General features: G+C 47.3%; 1 protein-coding gene across 1 annotated transcript; it reads right to left on the bottom strand.

Moving 5' to 3' along the window:
• Positions 1–2,605: 2,605 nt before the first annotated feature.
• Umod (uromodulin) lies at positions 2,606–15,309 on the bottom strand. The gene is made up of 11 exons (XM_050143218.1): positions 15,232–15,309; positions 13,522–13,653; positions 11,672–12,454; positions 11,481–11,588; positions 10,083–10,291; positions 9,047–9,195; positions 7,274–7,519; positions 5,786–5,948; positions 5,109–5,190; positions 4,396–4,437; positions 2,606–2,884 (listed from the first exon to the last, which is right to left on the bottom strand). The coding sequence occupies exons 2-11, from the start codon at positions 13,613–13,615 to the stop codon at positions 2,823–2,825; spliced, it is 1,938 nt and encodes a 645-aa protein (XP_049999175.1). The 5' UTR covers positions 13,616–13,653; positions 15,232–15,309; the 3' UTR covers positions 2,606–2,822.
• Positions 15,310–20,289: the final 4,980 nt, after the last annotated feature.

The raw sequence follows: 20,289 nt of genomic DNA, 5'->3' as shown, positions 1-20,289 counted from the left end.
TTGAGTCCCATCTTAGATCACTCTCCTGAGTCCCAAGATCTTTCTGAGCTTCTCCTCTTGGGAACAGACACCCAAGGTCCCTCAAACTCAACAGCTTGCAGTCGGAGTCCATCAGCCCTTCTGACTGCCCTCCTCTCCCTCTGTCTACCATCCACCTCAGCCGATGGCGGTGCTGCTCACCACTCTTCCAAGCTGGAGACTTGACTCTTTCTTTTCTTCCTCGGGCCTCAATTCCAGGAAGCTCCGCATCTCATCGTTCTGCATTTCAAATCCCTCTTGGTTCTATCAAGTCTTCTTGGCTTTCACTTGACCAGTCCAAATGCGGGTCTCTATCTCGCGAGAGGGTGATTTTAGTGCTGGTTACAGATTGCTCTCTGTGCTTTCTCGCTTGCCTCTGTTTCTGCAGCCTGTCTTGTCCCCCGCTCCTAGCTCACTATGCCCTGGGGATCTGACCCTGTTTACACTTCCTGCTTCTACTCCGACTTCGCTGTACCAGCTCTGCTGCAGCCAATGCCAGATTCTCTGAACTCTTTCTCATCCCCAAATGCTTGCATAATCTTCCCCCTGCCTAGATTGTTCCGTGCTCAGCCTTTTCCTTTTTACCACCTCTGCCAGGAAGCTAGGATGGAGAACCTAGCTCTACATCCAGTCTGGTCCTCTGCTCTGTTCCCGTGTCTCTCCAGGACAACTCCAGTCACATTCCCTGGCCTGGTAACTAGTCGGTCAAGTCTGCAGGCGATTTGAGGACCTGGATCCTGATCTTCACTGAGAAAGCATTGGTTTAGTAAACAAATGGACAAAAGCAAATGTATGTTCTAGGGCCCCCTTCATGAGTCATTCGTCCCATGTCCAGGTGGCAGTCAGCCTTGATGGAGAGACGTACGTTTCTGCCTTGGGATCTTTGCAGTTAATATCCCAGCTACCTGTGACGATCTTCCCCAGCTGTCCCGAGCAGGCTGGTTCGCTCGCATACTCCGTCAGCCTCTGCTTGTCAGGAGGCCATACTTTATCATACCCTATCATTCTTTGTGAAACAGCACTCATATCAGACTATTATGTTGTCCTTGTCTTTCCCCCTCCCCCATGGCTGTCACCACTTGTCACATTGCACGGTTATCATTTCAAGGTATTGTCGTTACCAAAGTGGCCGTCTTGATAATTCTCTATTTCCTCACTACCATAAAAGTGTCTGGCATTTAATTTGGTATCTAATTAATATTAATTAATTAATAGCTGGGGCTACATTAAGTTGTTTAACCAGCAGACAGAAAGCAAGAAAGGAAAAGACATGGTAGGGGCAGAGATGGCATTGGGACATTTCTCCCCTGCCCCTTACCCGGCCTTTGTCTTTAGCTTAGCCCTTGTTTCCCTTGACCCAGACCTTCCCTTCAAGTCCTGCTGCTCCTGAGTCACAGCACAGACCGTTCCGTAGGGACTCCCTCAGTCCAAGCAGAACACAGACTAATCGTGGTTGGGATAGCACTGGACTAGCCTGTGGGTCACCTGCAGAGCTCTTATATAATAGCAAGAAGCCTGTATGTGCTGTGAGTGTCTGTGTGAGATAAGAGCTCTTAACATAAGACATACTGTTCCAGCAGTCCTTGCTTTGGACTCACACGTGTGTCTTTCCCTGATCTGAGGCCTTGGCTGCCCCAGGAAGGTCCAGTGAGTGGCCAGGAAACCAGGTGGGTCAGAAAAAACAGTTCCCATCAGCATTGGCGACACTTTTTTTTTCTAGAGACTTTTGGAATCTCTGGGTGTCTAAGTGTAGATTGGATCTGGTCCCTGTCCATGGATAAAGTCGCACAGTCTCTCTACCCATGGAAAAGGCTTGATTGTGCTTTCCTCTACTGCTGGGGCCTGAGAAAAGAGCTGCAGCTTTAGGAGTGGCTGTAGAAGTCTAGTGAGCGGGAGTCCTAAGGAGACACAAGACACCTGCCATTGCTTCTACATCTCTTCTCTAAGACTTAAGATGCCTGGAGAAAGGAAAAGGCTTTGTCTCATCCGCCAATGTTTCTCAGCATCTAATGTAGGCCTGGAACATGTGAAGTCCCCAAAGTTCATTTGTGGAAAAGCCAAGTGTATCCTTGTGAGGGCACTCTTGACTGCCCCCATTGCAAAGAATCTGCCACCTCCTGATGTCTGTTAAACTCTCCAGGTCTGGAGTCCCTGGCAGCCTAAAGAATTGCATGTTCAAGTTCTGAGGCATGACTTGTGCCTGCATTGCTCACGGCCTGTATCCACTGTTATATACCTGGCATAGCTTAGTAACTGGTACAGTAGCAGCTCAGCAAATGGAAGGACGGATATATATATATATATATATATATGTGTGTGTGTGTGTGTTTATATAGGTGATGTTCAGACACATTGTGTGTCTTTTCTAAGGTAGCATAACAGAACTTTTGTTCTGAGATCCCAGTTTCTCAGAGCGTCTGTGAAGTCCATTAAAATAGGGAAAGGGTCTGCTTTCATCCCACCATGTGATGCTCGGTACAACAGACAGTGTCCACAGTGACGGTGTGGTCAGTGAAGATTTGAATTAATGACTCCAAAAGCTGATTTTTTAAACTTATTATTATTATTCTTATTATTCCTTAAGGAGACAGGGCTCCATGTGCAGATGTACCACAAGTCCCGTTTGGAGAGAGAGCAGCATTGGAGGATAACTACTAGGTTTTGAGTGAGAGGATTAAAGGGAGAGAGTAAGTGCAATCTGGGAGCAGTGTGAGTCCCTCTCCTATGGCTGGAAACCAGCCTGCATCTCTCCTCCTGGCCGGCAGGAAGTGAGCTGGGAACCACACCAGGTTTCCTTTTGTCCATCAGTGAGACATCAGGGTCAAAGTGACGGAGAGAAACAGAGGCAGACAGATGCTCAGGAGCCCTAAAAGGAAAACAATTAGAGGAACATGGCAGGGGCTGGTGGACTTTTGTGCAAAGTAACATAAGATACTTTCCTACAGACTAGCCAAGAAGGAAGGAACCCTATCTGGACGAGGAAGTTCAAAAAAGTTTTCTACACTAAACGGGGTGGGAGTGGGGTAGATTCAGGCTCCATTCCAGGTGGACTGGTCTGGAAAAGACAGTAGTGTCTGCTGAAGTACTTGGTGTGCACCCTTCATGTGATACCTAACAGACCCAACCATCCCAGAGACCTGAAGGCTAGTCACAGAAGAGACACCTATGTCACGGGAGAACCGTGACTTTCCAGCTCTGAGCTCAGGGGCAGAGAACTCCATGCCAAACCCCAGGTCATCATAGCAATCCTCTTAGACCCAGGTTAGAAAAGCAATGGCTGTGTGGATTCAGTTTTCATCTGGGGTGACAAATCAGGCAGCAGGCAGCAGAAAAGGACAACAATGTCACCAGTTCAGACTTTTGTGGTCTGAGGCTTGAAGACGCAAAATACAGAGCTTCTTGTTTGTCTGATATGCTCAGTGCACGACTAATCTTGGTTCTTGGCAAACAATGGCTCTCAGCAAATATTTGTAACCTGTAGAGTGGCTTGTGCGGTGTAAGAAATGAGCTTCAGCTTCAGGGTGTGCCAAGAAAAGGGCAGGTGTGCATGTCCTTGGGGAACAGGTTTGTAATGATATATGTGGATATCTGAGCCACTTACACGCATGCGGGCAACTGCAGCTGTGTGTCTATCTCTGTATAAAGCATGAACATGTGTGATCTGTGCCTGCAGATAGAAGTGTGTGTGATCAACATGTGCATACATGAATGTCTGTGATCTGTATGTGTACATATGAGTATTGTGATATGTATGCAAATATGAATGTGTTTGGTCTGTGTGCAGAAAGGAGTGTGCACAGATATGAGTGTGTATGATCTGTGTGCAGACATGAAAGTGGCTGGTCTATATGCAGATGTGAGTATTATAGTCTGTATGCCCATAAATGTATGTGCAGAGGTGAATATGTGTGATCTGTGTGTAAGATGAGTGTGTGTGGTTTGTGTACAGACATGTATGTGATCTGTGTGCGGATAGGAGCATGTGTGGTCTGCATACACATATGAGTGTGTGTGTGCAGATAGGAATGTGAATGATTTGTGTGTATGCAGATATGTACAGGCATGCATACATGTAAATGTGTGTGGTATCTGTGTACAGATATGAATGTGTGCAAACAAACCTAGGCACTGTGCTCTCTCAGGTTGTTGGGTCGCACCTGTGTTCCAACACACTACTATGAGACAGCACAAATGTGCGCATGAGTACAGGTGAGGTCCAGGCATTTCCAGGACAAGTCACCTTTGGCAGCTCAGGCTCTGAAGGCTAGGCCCTCCAGTCCACTCAGAACTTCAGATAGAAAGCCACAGCGGAGTGTCATGGAGCAGGTTACTATACAGAAAGGATAGTTACATAGCTTACTCAAGTTACTAACTTACTTAAGTTGCTGGAAGCAGCCTTGGAAACAGCAGCCTGGACTCCTTTGGGAGAAACAGAAAGATCCATGAGAAGTGAGGCACATGGCTTACAAGGAAACTGAGACTAGTTCTCCCCGTCTTCTCCTCTTGCAGCCAGGGTCATCTTTCTGAAGCTCACTCCCCCACACTGGATCTGTAGAAAGCCTCATCCATATTGCTTTCAGAAGAAAGACTAACAACTTATTGGGATCTACACAGTTCCACAGAGCTAGCCTCGCCTATACTAGTTTAGCCACCACCACTGGCCTAGCTCCCCTCAATTCTCCTAACAGGCTGGCTTCTCCCTAGTCTTCCCCAATCACCAAGACTCGGTCTGGTTCCTTAGAACAGCTTCAAACTCTGTGTGCACTTTCTCCCTGCGCTCAAGGCAACTGCAGTTCTACGCATCTTAATGGTGCCATTTGGACAATGTTTCCCCAAATGATCCAGAAGATCCAAGGCAGTGGGATCTGTTCTGCTTGTCACAAGATGCTAAGCCATAGCGAGCACCAAAGCCTGCGTCTGCAATGGACGAAGGAATGGCTGCAGTAGAACTGGTTAGAGAGGAAGGCAGCTGATCGCCCAGAGAATCCACTGTTCCTCACTCTTCCATTCCCAGTCAGACCTCAGAAGCCAGCCTCTGCCGCCTTGCCTCTTCCCCATTCAGGGACCTGACAGAAGAACAGATCTCTCACCTTGCCGTGTGATGGGGCCCAAGTTCAGGACCCGGGCCTGATCTATGAAGTTCCCACTTCTCAGTCTGGTACCAGAGCAGCTCTGCAGGGGAAGGGTGACACAGAACATCACTCATGGTTGAGAGGAAGGTGACGTGTGATCCTGGCGTGAAAAGTGGGCAGCCAGCTCAGAAGAGCATCCTCCTGCCTCATACAGGAGATAGCGGATCATGTCCCAGCCCCAGCCCTTATTGGGATTGTGGACTAGTCACTTCAGCTCTCTGAGCTTTTCCAATTGAGAAAATGAGCGAGTAGCTCCCCCGGTGAATTTCTGTGGCGTTTGAACACATTAAAACACCTGAGTTGCACACAGCACTGCAGATTTAAGTTACTGTTATGGGGAGAATAGCTTGTGCCTGCTAATAAGGTCCACTTATTGGCCAAGCCCCCTGATATCACCACTGTTTCCTGACTGCCAGGTAGCCCAGGTGTCCTAATTGGTCCTGCCCACTCTGTCTTGCAGCTATGTGTCCTTATGCTAAAATAGGAAAATGCCACAAATACGTGTCTTCCTTTATGCCTTTGGCCACGTGTCTTGATGGTAGAGACGGGCACTCCAGCAGACTGTTGTGCGGGGGTGGGGGTGAGGGGGTTCCAGCATTCTTTTGTGGGGAGAAGGGGGAAGGGGGATGACTCACAGGCTTGCACTGTTCATTCACAGAGTCACACAGGTACACCTCACAGTGCAGGTAGACAAGGTCGTAATTTCCTGCGAACCGGAACATCTGAACAGAAAACCGGCCCTGAGGGGACTCGCCGTTCTCCACCACCTGAACGGTTGTATCCAATGTGTTTGGACATCTGAATGGGAACATTAAGACATACGGTGGAGCTGATTAAGCCAAGACTCTGGAGCTCCACTTCCTGGGCTTAAATGCCACGTCGCCACCTGCTAGCTCGTTAAACTTCTCTGTGCCTCAACGTCTCCATACACATATGGGAGTAATGTTAAAAGATACCTGAGGATTATGTTATTTTTTTTTTCAAAGTGCTTAGAACAGAATGAGGCACACAGTAGGTGCTGCCTGTGACTGGGGCTAAAGAAAAATGATGAAATTCTTCAACCACAGAGTTGGAACAATCCAGAAGCTCGTTCTCATTGACAAGGAAACATATTAAAGAATCATTAATGGGGGAGGGGGAGGGAAATGGGAGGCAGTGGCGGGGAAGAGACAGAAATCTTTAATAAATAAATAAATAAAAGAATCATTAACTATTTCATGCTGTGAAATATGTGCCTATAATCGCAGAAACCAGGGAGTCCAGCCAGCCACTGAGCCAATCAAAGTGTGTGTACCCATCTGCAATGCGCACAGTGGCATCCAAACAAACCAACATGCAGAAGAAGCTCACGTGTGTGCCGGGCATTCTGGGCAGGTCCTGCAGCGTGGGCTGCAAAGCCTTTCCCTCCCTGCTTCACTTGTCCAAAGGCTTCCTCCTCACTGTGTATTTTACTTTCGTTTAATTGTCTGTCTTGCCTTCAGAATTTAAGTTGTGTGAGGGTGGGTGGTTTCATCTCTTCCCCTCGCCATGGTACCCACAAAGTCTGGTACACAGCAGACTTTCAAAATATCTGTTTAATTTATCTATAGCCTCTCAAGGAAGAGACAGCAAGCCTGTACCCTCCCAGTTTCAACCGCTCCTTGGCTAACCATGCCCATCCCCTACTCTTCCCAGCCGGGCACTGGCTGCCTGCTGCTCTGAGCCTGCCTTTTCATCAGATTTCTTATATGTGCTAAGTCAGGGATGCCCACTTGGCCCGCCAGTGAACATATGCAACCCTCTTCAAATATAATGACATATTGTATAAAAATAAGATATTTCAAGAAATACCAAGAAAACCACTTAAATCAAAGCGCACTTCTTAAAATGTTAAAACATTTGATATGTGTGCTTTACATACTTGTGAAAATACAGTTGATAAATATTACATAAGGTGATCTAGGGAGTCCTAATGAATAGCACCTAAAGACTACTGGATAGCATAGGTAGGTCCCTGTATTCAGGTTGAGCCAAAATGCTAAATTTAAGCTAAGGGAGGATGAACATAAACATGTATTCCCCTCCTCCCACTAATTCTAAAGACATGACCCCAATCCCCATCCAAATAGAATCCGCTGTTTTACCTGTCCTGGATAATGAAGTATTTCACAGGGTCTGTGGCGTTGCTACTGGGCGTGGCATAGCAGTTGGTCATTAGCAGTACAAACCGGGACACGTCACCCCCATCCAGTATGGTGCCCACATACAGAAAAGCCTCTGTGGACAGCATCACAGAGGAGCCTTGGTAGGGCTGTGTGTAGGCAGGGCTCTGGAACAGCGCCATCCGCACGGTGAACATGCCTGTCCCACCCAAGCTGATGTTCAGGGAACTGCAGAGGAAGAGGAGCTGTTAGAGGACCAGGTTGAGAACATGCGCAGATGGCTACCCTTTCTGACCAGCATTCTCGGACTGTTCCTTGCAGGTTTCTGACTGTCTCATTCAATAGCAGGCCTGAACCCCTCACCGCTGCTTGGCAAACTTCTGTGAGCTCTCAGAGGCATGGGGTGTTAGGGGATGCTGGAGAGAAGCCCTCCCTGACTGAGTAGGTCTGTGGTAGGATTCGAAGATCTGCATCTCTAACAAGCTCATCATTAGTGATGCTGGTGTTATAGATCCATAGACCATATCTTGAATTAAATTTCCAGGGCACTGTGGGTGCCCCCTTCCTACCATCCTTCAAAATAGAATAAATTCTTCGGGGACCTACCTGGGCTTCTTGAGTCTCAGCCTTCAACAGGTAAAGAGAGATGAGTTATCAGGAGCCCTATAGACTTGAGTTCTGAAGCTCTGTCAAGGTGTTCCTTCCAATACCGACATCAGATTGGGTTTTATAAATGGGCTGTTTTTAATCTAAACACTCATACTGGTGTGAATTTCACTGCATTATCTCTCACAGGATACAGAGAGAGAGAGAGGTGTCACATAAATAAGGTTTATGAGAATTGCCCAACAATACAAGGATCTGCTTCATAAGAGAGAACAGGCTGAGACGTTCTTGAGCCCCAGAGAGGCTTGCTCACATACCTGTTGCTCTCAGACACCTTGAAGGGAGGCCTAGGACATGGCCACATTACTCCAGGGCACTCCCTCACCTGGTTGTACTCCATCCAATAGCCCAATATAAGCAAGTCACACACATATCAGTCCAGCATTCTTAACATGTTTCTTCCATATGGCAAATGCTCAGTAAATACTAGTGTTTGCAGCTGTCATCCTTCCCACATGAGCATCAGTGGCCTGTGGCCCATCATAGAGCATCAGTGGTCTGTGGCCCAACATATTCAAAGACTTTCAATTTTACATAGTAATAGGATGCTATTTTCCACCAAATGGATGGAGCTTTCCTGGTTTGCCTCTCCAGCTAGCTACCTTTCTACCAAAAAAGACACCTCTGAAGAGTGTGATCTGTAAATGCCTCTTTAATCATAGATCTTCAATTCAGAGAAGGATGGAAGCTGAGATCTAAATAAAAGCTATGCTTGTTCAGAATCCCCTCCAGAAGCAGGGCCACCCAAGCCCTCTGAAAAGACAGACTGATATTTGATCCCTTTTGCAGAACATAACTGTCCTTAGAAAAGCCACACAAGTATTATTAAAGCCCCCTGGTAAATGAGGACAACAGTTGGACGGTTGCTATGGGTTCCCAAAGCTATCCACTTAATAGATGGCAGAGCCTGGGTTGAAATCTGGGTTCTGGAATTCCTCACTATGTGTCCTCCCAACCCTGCACCCCCAGACTCCAAAGCCAGTTCCCACTTGTCAAGGCAGCTGAAAGTCTCAGGACTGAGGGGCCGAGGGGTTACAGGGCTGTGGGGTGAAGCCTCCCCAGAGCACTGGAGACCCCTGATGGCCACACCTGACCATGGGCTGTAGGGAGGTCTTCAGGCTGACTTTCATGTCCAGGGGGTAAGAGCATTCAAAGTTGATCCTGATGTTGACGTCACGGATGATGATCTCATTTGCCAGGTAGAGGGTGTTGCTGTAGGTGGCATGGGTTTCATTGGTCTGTGTTGGGTGAAGAGGAGTAAGGAGAAAGAGACATGAGACCCCAAGCAGAGTTTTACAGCCAATGGGTTGGTCTAGGGAGCCCTGAAAGCTGCCCTCCCCGTCTGTGTGTTACAATAGCAGTGACTTTAGGAGCAGATGTCATGTTCCCGACACTGAGCTACATTCTCCTCCTGCATCGTTCTACCAATGCTTCCCACAGCCTAAAGAGGCAGGGCTGCTGAATCCCTGCTTTGTCGATAAAGGGATGGAGGTTCACGGTTCCCTGAGAACTGAGTCCATCCATGCAGAGCATGGGATCTACAAAACCTGAATGGTGGCTCTGGGCTGGGTTCTCCATAAAACCTGGGCTAGTTCCAAACCTGCAGGTTTCCTCTTGAAAACTGAGAATCACGAGCAAGCTGTCACTCATTCCATCTCACACTGTCCTTGACAGTGGCAATCTCTCCCTCCCCTCCTTTCCTTTTGCTCATCCCCATTTTCTTTCCAGGGATGGAGTCAGGAGGAAGCTAGGTGCCAGCCTCACGAACATTTAATGGTTGATCTTCGCAGAGGCCTCTAGGGGTGACACTCTTCTTGGGATCCCTGAACACAGACAGACTTGCTTCTGGTCCCAGTGTGAACCTTAGTGGTTGGAAGCCATCACTGTCAGCCTAGCCCTTTCTTTCCCATCTGCAGAAGGGGGGGGCATCCTTACAGATCAAGCTCACACCAGACACATGGATTAATTTAACCCTGACATCCCTACAGAGAAGTGGCAACCCCTACATGTTGAAGTTACTTAGTCAGGTCAAACAAATCGCCCAAAGATCCAACAAGGTGTGGACTTGGACCTTACACAGGCACTAGTCACTCCAACCCTGATGTTACCACGGGCAAGGACTTACCCTCAACACTGTCCCACAGGGGCCATCCTGGGCGGGTGTCACCACGGACATCCAGTCTCGTTCACCCCTCTCACTGAAGCCCGAGCACTGGCTGTCACTCAGGTACATGAAGACCTTCATAAAGCCCACGCTCTGGAGCTGGCATTTGCTGAGGGATATTTTGATGTCATTGGTCCCACACTCTATCTTGTGATCCAGAAGAGAGATATCTGAAAAAGCCAGGGACAACAAGATCAGGAATCTTCTCCTCCAGGGCCAGGCACGTCCCCAGGGACACAGCATGCTTGCTGGACTGGCCATCAGATGGTGGCACTTAAGATGCCCTGGGTTAATCATAGTCCCCTCTCAGCCAAAATTAAATTATGGACATCACTGTGTGGATCCAACCATCAACCACCCAGCTCCATGTTCCCCCAAGAGTGCACTGTATATACAATTTAAGGTAGTTTGAGGGTCTTTCACTGGCCCAGCCTTAAACAACATCCAACCAATATGAAGAGAAAAACAGAAAACGCTAATTGCCACCCTTGGGCATCCTTGCTACACACAGGTGCCAGGCCTCCCATTGGCAGTGACTCTGACGATGTTGTTGGTTAGTCTCCCTCTCAGACAAAGAGCAGGCTCAAAGTTTGGAGAAGGCAATAAAGAATAACTAGAATTTTTCCTTATTTTTCAAGTATTCAGGAGCTGGTGTGATGGCTCAGTGGGTAAAGGTGTCTGCTGCCAAGCCTTACTACCTGAGTTCAGTCCTTAGGACCTATATGGTAGAGAGACAAAGACTCTCAAGTAAGTTCCAATTTTTGGAAGTGTTTCTTAATTTTTCCTTTTCAGTGTGGAGCACTGCACCTCTGTAGAAGTGCATTGGCTTCCTTACCATTGTGTTCCTTTTTACATTTAACGTTGTGACATTTTACTTGTAAACACAGCAGGGACACCCACACCCTGAATCAAGCTCAAGGAAGCCATCCCACCAAACTGGAGAGGAACGTCTTCATCACGACATTTTGCCACACAAGACAGTACTTGGAAAGAAGCAGCATCAGACAGTGGGCATGACACGTGACCCAACTCTGGAAAAGACCTCACCATCTTCAATAACACCATGAGGAAACGGGCTGAGAGGGACCCTGGCCCACGCCCAGCATCCCGCACTGGCCACAGAACAGCCGGCCACAGTCAGTTTCTGATGTGGCGGGCAGCTAGATAATTTCCGGTTACTTCTGGTTACCTGGTGTGCCTTTGGAGCCCATTGAGGAGGAGCCCCAAACAGCCCAGACTCTTAGTGACCTTTCCTTCTCACTGATTGGCTGTGTATCCTCTGGTCCCAGACCCACACAAGCATGAGCCTCACCCCTAAGCGCTGATCACTTTCTCAACCAATCGCCCTCCGGGCCTCACCTGTGATATTGAAGTCCTTTTTACACTGACAGCGCCATCTGCCGTTTTCTGATATGCAGTCCTCGTCCACCCCGCACTCTTCGCAGGTCCCCTCCACGGAGCCAGGATCTGAAACATCATCAAGACAGTCAACAGCTTGTTTCTCCAGACTCCTACAGACCAAAGAGGAGGTAGGGTGCAGCTCTGCTCACCTGTGCAGTAAGCCAGATTGCATTCGGGGGCCTCTGTCAGGTTGTAAACATAGTAGCCACCTGTGCAGGCCTTCACCTGAATCTCTGTGGACCACAGACAGCAGTTGCCGCTCCAGTGCGCACAGGCCGTGCGGCTCACGATGCCCTCGTTGCTCGACGGATGCGAGCCATTGAGCCACATGGGCGCAGCCGTGTTGCATCGCTGGACCGGCACACAGGTCTCAGCCATGCTCACGCCACCCTGGCCCATGAACCGGTACCAGCCATGCAAATTAGAGTCACAGGAGTAGCCGGCACCGTATTCCGTGCTGCGCCAGTACTCGGCCAGGGTCTCATGCACATTGCAGGGGTCTACACACACGAGTGCTCCCCCCGGGCCCTGGGGCAAGCAGTCCAGATCGGGCCCACAGGAGTCTGGGGAGCACTCACAGTGCCGACCATCCCCTTCGTAGCCCTTGGGACACACGCACGAGTAGTTGCCCTCCCTGTTGACACAGGTAGCTAGTGCATGGCAGTCACTGAGTCCCAGCTCTGCGCATTCATCCACATCAACGCAGCCCAGCCCAGGCGTCAGACGGAAGCCATCCTTGCAGGCGCATGCGTAGGAACCCAGTGTGTTCACGCAGACGCTGTTGGCAGAGCAGTTGTGAGCCTGAGGGATGGCACACTCATCCACGTCCTCACAGTGCAGCCCGTTACCAGTGAAACCCAGGTGGCAGAAGCATGTTGTGACCGCTCCATCCATCATGCAGGTGGCGTTGCTGTGGCATTCGGAACACCTTACTGTTGATCGAAGAGCACAGTCTCAGAACCCCCGGCAGCTGGGCAGATAGCCCAAAACAGAGTCTTTCTTGCTTCTTAAAGAACTTGTTATCTTACCGCCACCCTTGGAAGCTGCCCATCCAACCAACTGAGTAGATTCTCATATTCATCTAGTTAAGCGTGGCCTTTCCTTTGTGCCTCCTTTTAAAACGTCCACATTGTCACATCCAAGGGCAGAACACACAATACCCTGGGTAACCAGGGAGGATGTGTGACGAAGCTGCCACCCCTTCCTAGGCTGCCCAGGTCCTCTCTCTGCCTCTGCAGCCTTCACTAACACCCTTCCCTGTGTCCCTTCTCTCTGAAGACTGTTCCCAGCCCATTTGACAAGACACTCACACTTGCTTTCAGCACTGAAAAGGAAAGAGCCGTTGTTTAGCGTCACGTACTGCATGTCGGACGCAAAGATGTGTACCTTTCATTCTGGAGCTTACTGACCAGCGCCCCCTTTTAATTTATCTTTATTTACAGACATGAACATTGATACTCAGAAGGGGTAAGTCCCTCACAAGTTGCCAAACATGATGTACACACATGTCATGACCACAGAACATGTGCTTTTAACCACGACCCCACAGTTGTATTTACTATGGCTCCACAGTACTCCAGGATGGAAGCCCCGTGGAATGACTCCACACTTAAAGGAGAGGTGCCTATGCGCCACCTGGGGCTGTTCAATTCATTTATGTAACTGAGCATGCATGTGACTTTACAATAAAGTGCAAGAAAGATTCAGAGATGCTCTAGCCCAACATTAGCATCACCCAAACTTTGTTATTTTTTCAGAGTCTCGGGCCTCTTGTCAGACATACTAAAGTAGGATTTGCATCTTAGTAGAACTTCTGAGTGAGTCCGGGCACATTACAAACCATGATATGGGCTTAGGATACAGATCATGCCAAATGGGCTAAAAGAAGGATTAAGATTGCTTAATCTTAATTAAGAATTCAATTAAGCACAGGGAAGAGTACTACATACACATGCACACACACATGCACACACACGCATGCACAAACACTCACACTTACTTGCTTCTGATGAATCATTGGCTCCAGCTACAGTGAGCCAAGGGGTTACCATCATTACCACCAGCAACCCGGTCAAAGAGCACAGCCGCCTCATCCTTCCTGCTCTTCCCTCTATTTCTGGTACTGGAACACCTGCCCAAAGGTAATGATGGGTTAGATGCTTTCCCTGTGTTTCTGATGCCTGGGATCCCGAGAGCAGAGATGAGTGAGGCACATGTGTGGTCTAACTCCCCTCCCCACAGACAGAAGGAATGCCTCGGCTGTGCACCGTTGATAGGGATCAGGAAAACAACAGGGCTGTAGTTCTAGCTTTGGTGGGCTTCCATGTGTGTGGACACACCGCTACTCCTTACCCATGCCTCATACCCCGTACCCACCCACTCATGTTCCATGTACTGCACATTTTGAAGAGCTAAATCTTTTGTTTGGAGCAAAAAGTCACAAGATAGGGGTGGGGGGTGCTCTCTACTCAGAACCTTATTAGAGGCAGCTTTGGGCTTTTACAGATTGTTCTTGATTGTCTGAACTTACAGTTTGCTTGCACCGACCTATTCATTCAACAAATAGTTACTGATTAGTACTAGACACCAAGCAGAATAATGAATACAGTTGACATCTTTACACAAGCCATGTAAAGGAAAGACACAAGATAAAAAACTCTGGAGATGACTAACTTAACAACAGTGCATATTACTGTTTTTCAAAATGGTTGTGGTTGCAACAGCCAAAATCATTCTAGATGGATACAAGTATTACCCTAAGTTTTACAGCAGCAAGTGAGGATGGCATCAGAGGTAGACTCTTAGGAACTGAGCTGAAACAGAGCCCAGTCCCTGAGTCACCTCTCACAGGACCGTGACACCAGGTGATGTGTTCTAGTCTTCTCGTCTGTGCAGTGGGGACCTCCTCTTCCACTGACTGGTGTATAGGAACAATAGGGCCTGCTTCTCTCTGCTCAAAGAACTTGTATTACAAGGACAAATGTTCTCGGGACTGGGAAGATGGCTCGGTAGTGAAGAGCACTCACTGCTCTGGCAGAAGACCCAGGTCAGGTGCCCAGCACCCACATTAGGCAGCTCACAACTGTCTGTAACTCCAGTTTTAGGAGAGCCAACACCCTCCAGCCTCAGAAGGTACCCACAAATAAATGCTGCACATAAATCATGCAGTTACACACACACTAACCTAAATAAAATAACAGATATTAAAAAATGATCTCTCGATTTCTGAGTCTGAGATATAAGAAACACACACACACACAAGTAAAGGTTTATAAGATAACTCCTATCCTTACAATGTATGTTGCCTGTTGACATGGTCTATTTAATGAAGAAAATTCTGATAAAAACCACATGGTATAGTTTGAAAAGCACCATAGCACTCCTCTGGCTAACTAAACATTTGCAAGGACCCGGCACATAGCAGATGCTTCTGTTGACTGCCACAAGCCCAGGACCTAGCACATAGTCTGTGCTTCAGGAAAACCACTGAATGAAGGAACATCAGCTTACACGGCTATTTCAAAGCTTTGCCTCAAAGAGAAGGAAGTTGCTATGTCACAGATCACAAAGTTGACTCTCAGTGGAGTAATGAATCTGGCTGCTCTGACCCCAGTATCCAGATGCTAAATTTCCTCTCCCACCTCCCTAAAGGAGAAAGGGAATAGATAGAGAAGTGGATGCAGGAGATGACAGCTTCAGTTTGCCTTACCTGAACCCAGGAGGGCAGGACTGGTCCATTCATAAGCAGGTGCTTCTGATCAATATATATACACCTGCCCTTGGCAGGCACTCACTCCTCCAGTTATTCTCTGCCCCCGCTCCTTGAGATTGTTCCTGTGGGGGCAGAATTTTTCTTTCCTTTTGGCATAGTGTTCACCTTTTCCAAGCCATGAGACCGTGGTTGTTATTTTTCCCTAATAGTTAGAGACACAAAATTATTGACATTGAGGGTCACACCTGTTCCTGGAAATACAAGGTCTCTGTGTTTCAACTTTTGGCAGCAAGACATTCCTCAGTTAGATATTAACTGGCAAAGCAGTGCCAAGATGCTGGGCTTTTCCTTGGTCCTGGGCAAGGACGAGGTGGGACCAGGGTACCAAGCAGAAGACAGTATCTGCAAGGTGCCTGTGTTAGGATAAGAGGAGTACTAGCTTCACTTACACACCTGGAATACACACCTGCTCTGAGGAACAGCCTCAGAACAGCTCTCTTCTCCAGAGTTCAGATAGGAGCAGGAGAGTTGCTGAGAATGACATCAGGCATCTGACATCTTCTGTCAGACAGAAGGCTGAGATCCAAACAGTGAGGGTTCCCTGGGCTGAGAAACAACTTTAGAACTGAACAGGCTGAGTTTGCCTGGGTCCGCCATGAACTGTATCCCGGGGAATTTAACTCTTCTCTTCCAGGAGACCATTTTCTTCTCCTCTGAAATGAGATGCCCCTCGCTCCCCATGAGCAGCGACAGTGGCGGACAGAGATGATGCAGGTGGAAATATATGGTGATGTTTGATTCAAGCCGATTCTGTGACAGATGCTTTGCTGATAGGGGGGTCACAGAGATAGGGTCACTAGAGGTCAAGCCACAAGTCACACATCCCTTCTGACCCAATCCCATGAAGGTGACAACACAAAATTTGGTAGAATAGATGTCAGTATGTTGAAAAATATCCAATACATGTACACTCTGACTGCATAAGAAGCATGATGATGACAAACAACCACACTGACTTTTGCTTGGGACTTTTTCTGTCCCCTTCTTAATTTCCTAGAAGTGGAAGTTCTGGGTCAAAACAGTGTGTACTTTTAAGAATATTGATAGCTCTTTCCAAACAACATCCCAGTGATATTTTTTAAATGAATCTACAAGGACTAAGGATGCAGCTCGGTTGTGGGAACACTTGTCTAGCATGCACGAAACCTTTGACTCAGTCCTTAGCACAGCATAAACTAGGTGTGATGGTACATACTGTAGTCAGACTGCTTGAGAGTAGAGACAAGAGGATTATAAGTTCGAGCCATTTCAGCTACATAGTGAGTGTGAAGCCATCTTGGGCTGCATGAGACCCTGCCGGAAGCAATGCAATAAAATGCAATAATGATTATAACCTTTCCTCTAGTCCAAATTAGTTCTGAGTTTAACTTTAGCATCATTTTAACCAGCTTTCCATCTTCTTTGCCAAAAATCAACGAGAAATATCTTCTTATTCACTTTTGTAGTTTGTTTTTTTCTTTTTTACTAAAAAATAACATTTCTACCTCATTTGTTTATTTGCCGCGTATTTTTCTCTTTGTAACTCTAGTCATTGGTGCCTGTGCCTTTCTTACAAGGGCCCATGTGATGGAGGAAGGACATTGGTTAATTATAATAAAGAAACTGCCTTGGCCCATTTTATTGGTTAGAACATAGGTGGGTGGAGTAAACAGAAGAGAATGCTGGGAGAAAGAAGCTTATTCAGGGATTCGCCATGATTCTCCCACTCCAGACAGACGCAGGTTAAGATCATTCCTGGTAAGCCAGCTCGTGGAGCTACACAGAATATTAGAAATGGGTTAGAACAATATGTAAGAGCTAGCCAATAGGAAACTGGAACTTATGGGCCAGGCAGTTTTTAAAAAAATACAGTTTCCGTGTAATTATTTTGGGGCATAACCTAGCCATGCGTGCGGCCGCATGCCGGGGACGCAGCCCTGCCGCTCCTATCACTACACCCATGTGAGGGCTACTCTAGTATCACTGGTGCCCCTCCTGGATTTAAAGATTTTCTGTGGCTTGCAGAATCTGGCAAAGATTCAGGCAAGAGAAAGGAGAGTTTGGGCTAGTGTCTACTCTTAAGTGTTAGCTAGCATCTTGTTTTCACATTTCTAGATTTCATGTTTTCTAGTCTGGGTGTCTGGCTGGTTCTGGGAGGGCAGATATTTCTGGGCTGGCTAGTTCCTGGAGATGCAGACATCTTGCTACAAGGAGCCTTTCTTATATGTCCACCAACCACTCCAGAGCCACACTTGTCTCCTTGGTGGGGCTATTATGCAGGGCTACTATCCTTGCTCTGCTCACCCCAGGAAGACAGCTGGGATTAGAAAACTGAATACAGCTGCCGTTTCCCAGAACTCACTGAAATTCAAGAAACCAACCTTTTTTAGACTTGCTTAGCCCACCCTCCTTTCCTACCTGAAGAAACCTCAGTAGGGTACTAGGAAAATAACTCAGTCACTAAAGTGTCTGCCAAACAAACAGAAAGACCTGTGTTCAAAATCCCCTAAACACTCCCATAAAAAGCTGGGTATGAAGGTGTACACTTATTTTAATCCCAGCACTGGAAGGCAGAGACGTGCGGATTCCTGAGGCTTGCCGGAGGACCAGTATAGCTTGTTTGATGAGTTCTAGGCCAGTGAGAGACCCAGTCTCCAAAACAAGGCGGATAGGGCCTGAAGAATGGCACCGAAGATTGACCTCTGGCCTTCACATGCTCAAGTGCACATGTATGCACATTAGCACACACCACACACACACACACACACACACACACACACACACACACGTGCACGCATGCGTGCACACACGCACACAGAGAAAAAACAAAGACTTATGCACTCCTGACCTTTCTGCTCACTTCCTTCCTGACTCCTCTGGTACTTCTGCACATACCTTCCTCCTCCATTCCCTTGGCCTCCATGGCATGCACGCCCCCTTACCTTAGGATCCATGAACATAACAAACAACTTGTTGCTGGCAGTGTCACCTTGCCGATGGCCTTGCCTTACTGTCATACTAAACCCCACATTTTAAGAGAAGAACCATTACTTTTATCCAATATAGCTGGACCATTTTTGGTGTGTCTCCATCAGTCATTCTCTTGCTCATCCTACCTTCCTTAATCCTTGTCATCTCTTGCCAGTTATATACACTAGATGACTTCCTGGCATCCTTCATGCTGTTGGTCCCTCATCTTCTCGGGCTATCTGCATCTCTTCTCCTTGGGATGAAGACCACACCACTCACTTCTTGGGATGATCCCTCTCTCCTCTGGTACTCCAGTATCTTCCCTTCTCTCCTTCATTTATCCTCTCCTCCTGTGTAGACTAACAACCTTCAGAAACACTTCTTTGATCCAACACTCGCCAGGCCCTATTTTTCAAGACAAAATTTCTCAGAGGATGTGTATACTCTCTCCAGTTCACAGTAATGTGTTTTCTGAAGGGCCAACTCCACTGAAATTACTCCACACCCCCGAAGACAACCATGCTGCCGGATGCAATCTCACTCCTCACTCAGTACATACTTGGTTTTGAAGGAGATTTAGTTCCCTTGAAATCTCTTCTCTTTTAACTCCCCAACACAGACAGGGCATGACAACTGTTGTTTACCAAGGTCTTCTCTTGGTCCAGACAATTTTTTTCTTTTATTAAAAATAGATGTTTTTATTCACAATATACTTTGATTATGGTATCCTCCTCTCCCCCCTACTCTTCCCAATTCCTCCCACTTATCATCCCATCTGGGAACACCCTATTTCCGTCTCTATTTGTAAACAAACAGGCATCTAAGGAATGATAATAAAATAAATAAATAAATAAATAGACAAATCAGAAAACAATGAAACAACCAAATAAATAAAAAAAAAAAGCCAAAGGAAAAGCAACAAGAAGCATATGTGGGTGCAAAGACACACACATTCACATACTCAGGAATCCCATGAAACCCCCAAACTTGAAACCATAATAAATATGCAAAGAACCTGTAAGGTAGGAAGGAAAAAAAAAGCTCCCCAATGTAGCATTATAAAACAAAATACCTCAAAAGGTGTTGTTCAATTCATTTTGTTTTGGCCATCTGGAGGTGGGCATGGGACGTACCCTTGAGTGGTTTGTTTCCAAAGTGAGACTCTCTTGGAGGAAACTTATTTTCATTTGCAAGTGGTCATCAATTAGAGACTTGCTTCTGGGTTAGGAATGGAGGCAGGTGTCCACTTCTCCTTGAAACTCTAGAACCCCACCTGGTGCAGACCCATGCAGGCCCTGTGCATGCTGCCACAGTCTCTGGAGTTCATATGCGCTCCCTTCCTGTGGCGTCCAAAAGGCCTTGATTCTTGGGTATCCTCTATCCTTTCTGGATCTTATACTCTTTTTACCTCCTCTTCTGCAGGGTTTCCTGAGCCTGGAGGGGAGGGATTAATTGGAGAAATCCTTTTTAGGGTCCTGTGTCCCAAGGTCTCTCACTTTCTGCATATTTTCTGACTGTGGATCTCTGTATTTGTTCCCATCTGCAGCAGGAGGAGGCTTTTCTGAGCCAGGCACTGAACTAGGTACAGCAGAATGTCATTAGGAGTCATTTTATTGCCAAGTCCTTTTAGTAGGACAGTGTTTGGGTTTCCCCTAGTCCTTCACCTATTAGGTCTCAGGTTCTTGCTTATCCAAGTACCACTGAGTATCTTATGCCTTAACTCAAATGAGATACTGGTTGGTTGCTCCCTTAAGCTCTGTACCACTGTTGTACTTGCGTATCTTGCAGGCCAGTTACTCTTGTAGGTTCAAGGGTTTGTAGCTGGTTTGGTATTTACCTTTCTCCTCCAGTGGCACACAGAGGACTTTCTAGGACCATGAGCACTAGTCTATAGAGGAGAAGGCTCTTTGTATGCACCAGCTCAACGTCTCCATGTTCAGTGAGTTGTGCCAGTGTTGTCTTCAGCAACAGGGCCTACGGTCAGCTTGTAGAGAGACACCAGAAGTCTTGGCAATAGCCTGAAATGTTTGTAGGTACCCATGGGAC

Source organism: Alexandromys fortis, unplaced genomic scaffold (assembly GCF_014885135.2).
Source record: "Alexandromys fortis isolate MF-2015 unplaced genomic scaffold, M_Fortis_MF-2015_v1.1 scaffold_45, whole genome shotgun sequence".
NCBI lineage: Eukaryota > Metazoa > Chordata > Mammalia > Rodentia > Cricetidae > Alexandromys > Alexandromys fortis.
This window is presented reverse-complemented; position numbering and strand designations above follow the sequence as displayed.

Bases quoted from the DNA above. Each gene is read 5' to 3' on its own strand.
- Umod (XM_050143218.1), bottom strand. From the start codon at position 13,615: ATGAGGCGGCTGTGCTCTTTGACCGGGTTGCTGGTGGTAATGATGGTA. The intron at 11,589-11,671 runs GTGAGCAGAGCT...ATGATGTTTCAG, and splicing joins CAATCTGGCTTACTGCACAG to ATCCTGGCTCCGTGGAGGGG. The intron at 5,191-5,785 runs GTGAGTCATCCC...CTTCCCCTGCAG, and splicing joins TGAATGAACAGTGCAAGCCT to AGCTGCTCTGGTACCAGACT.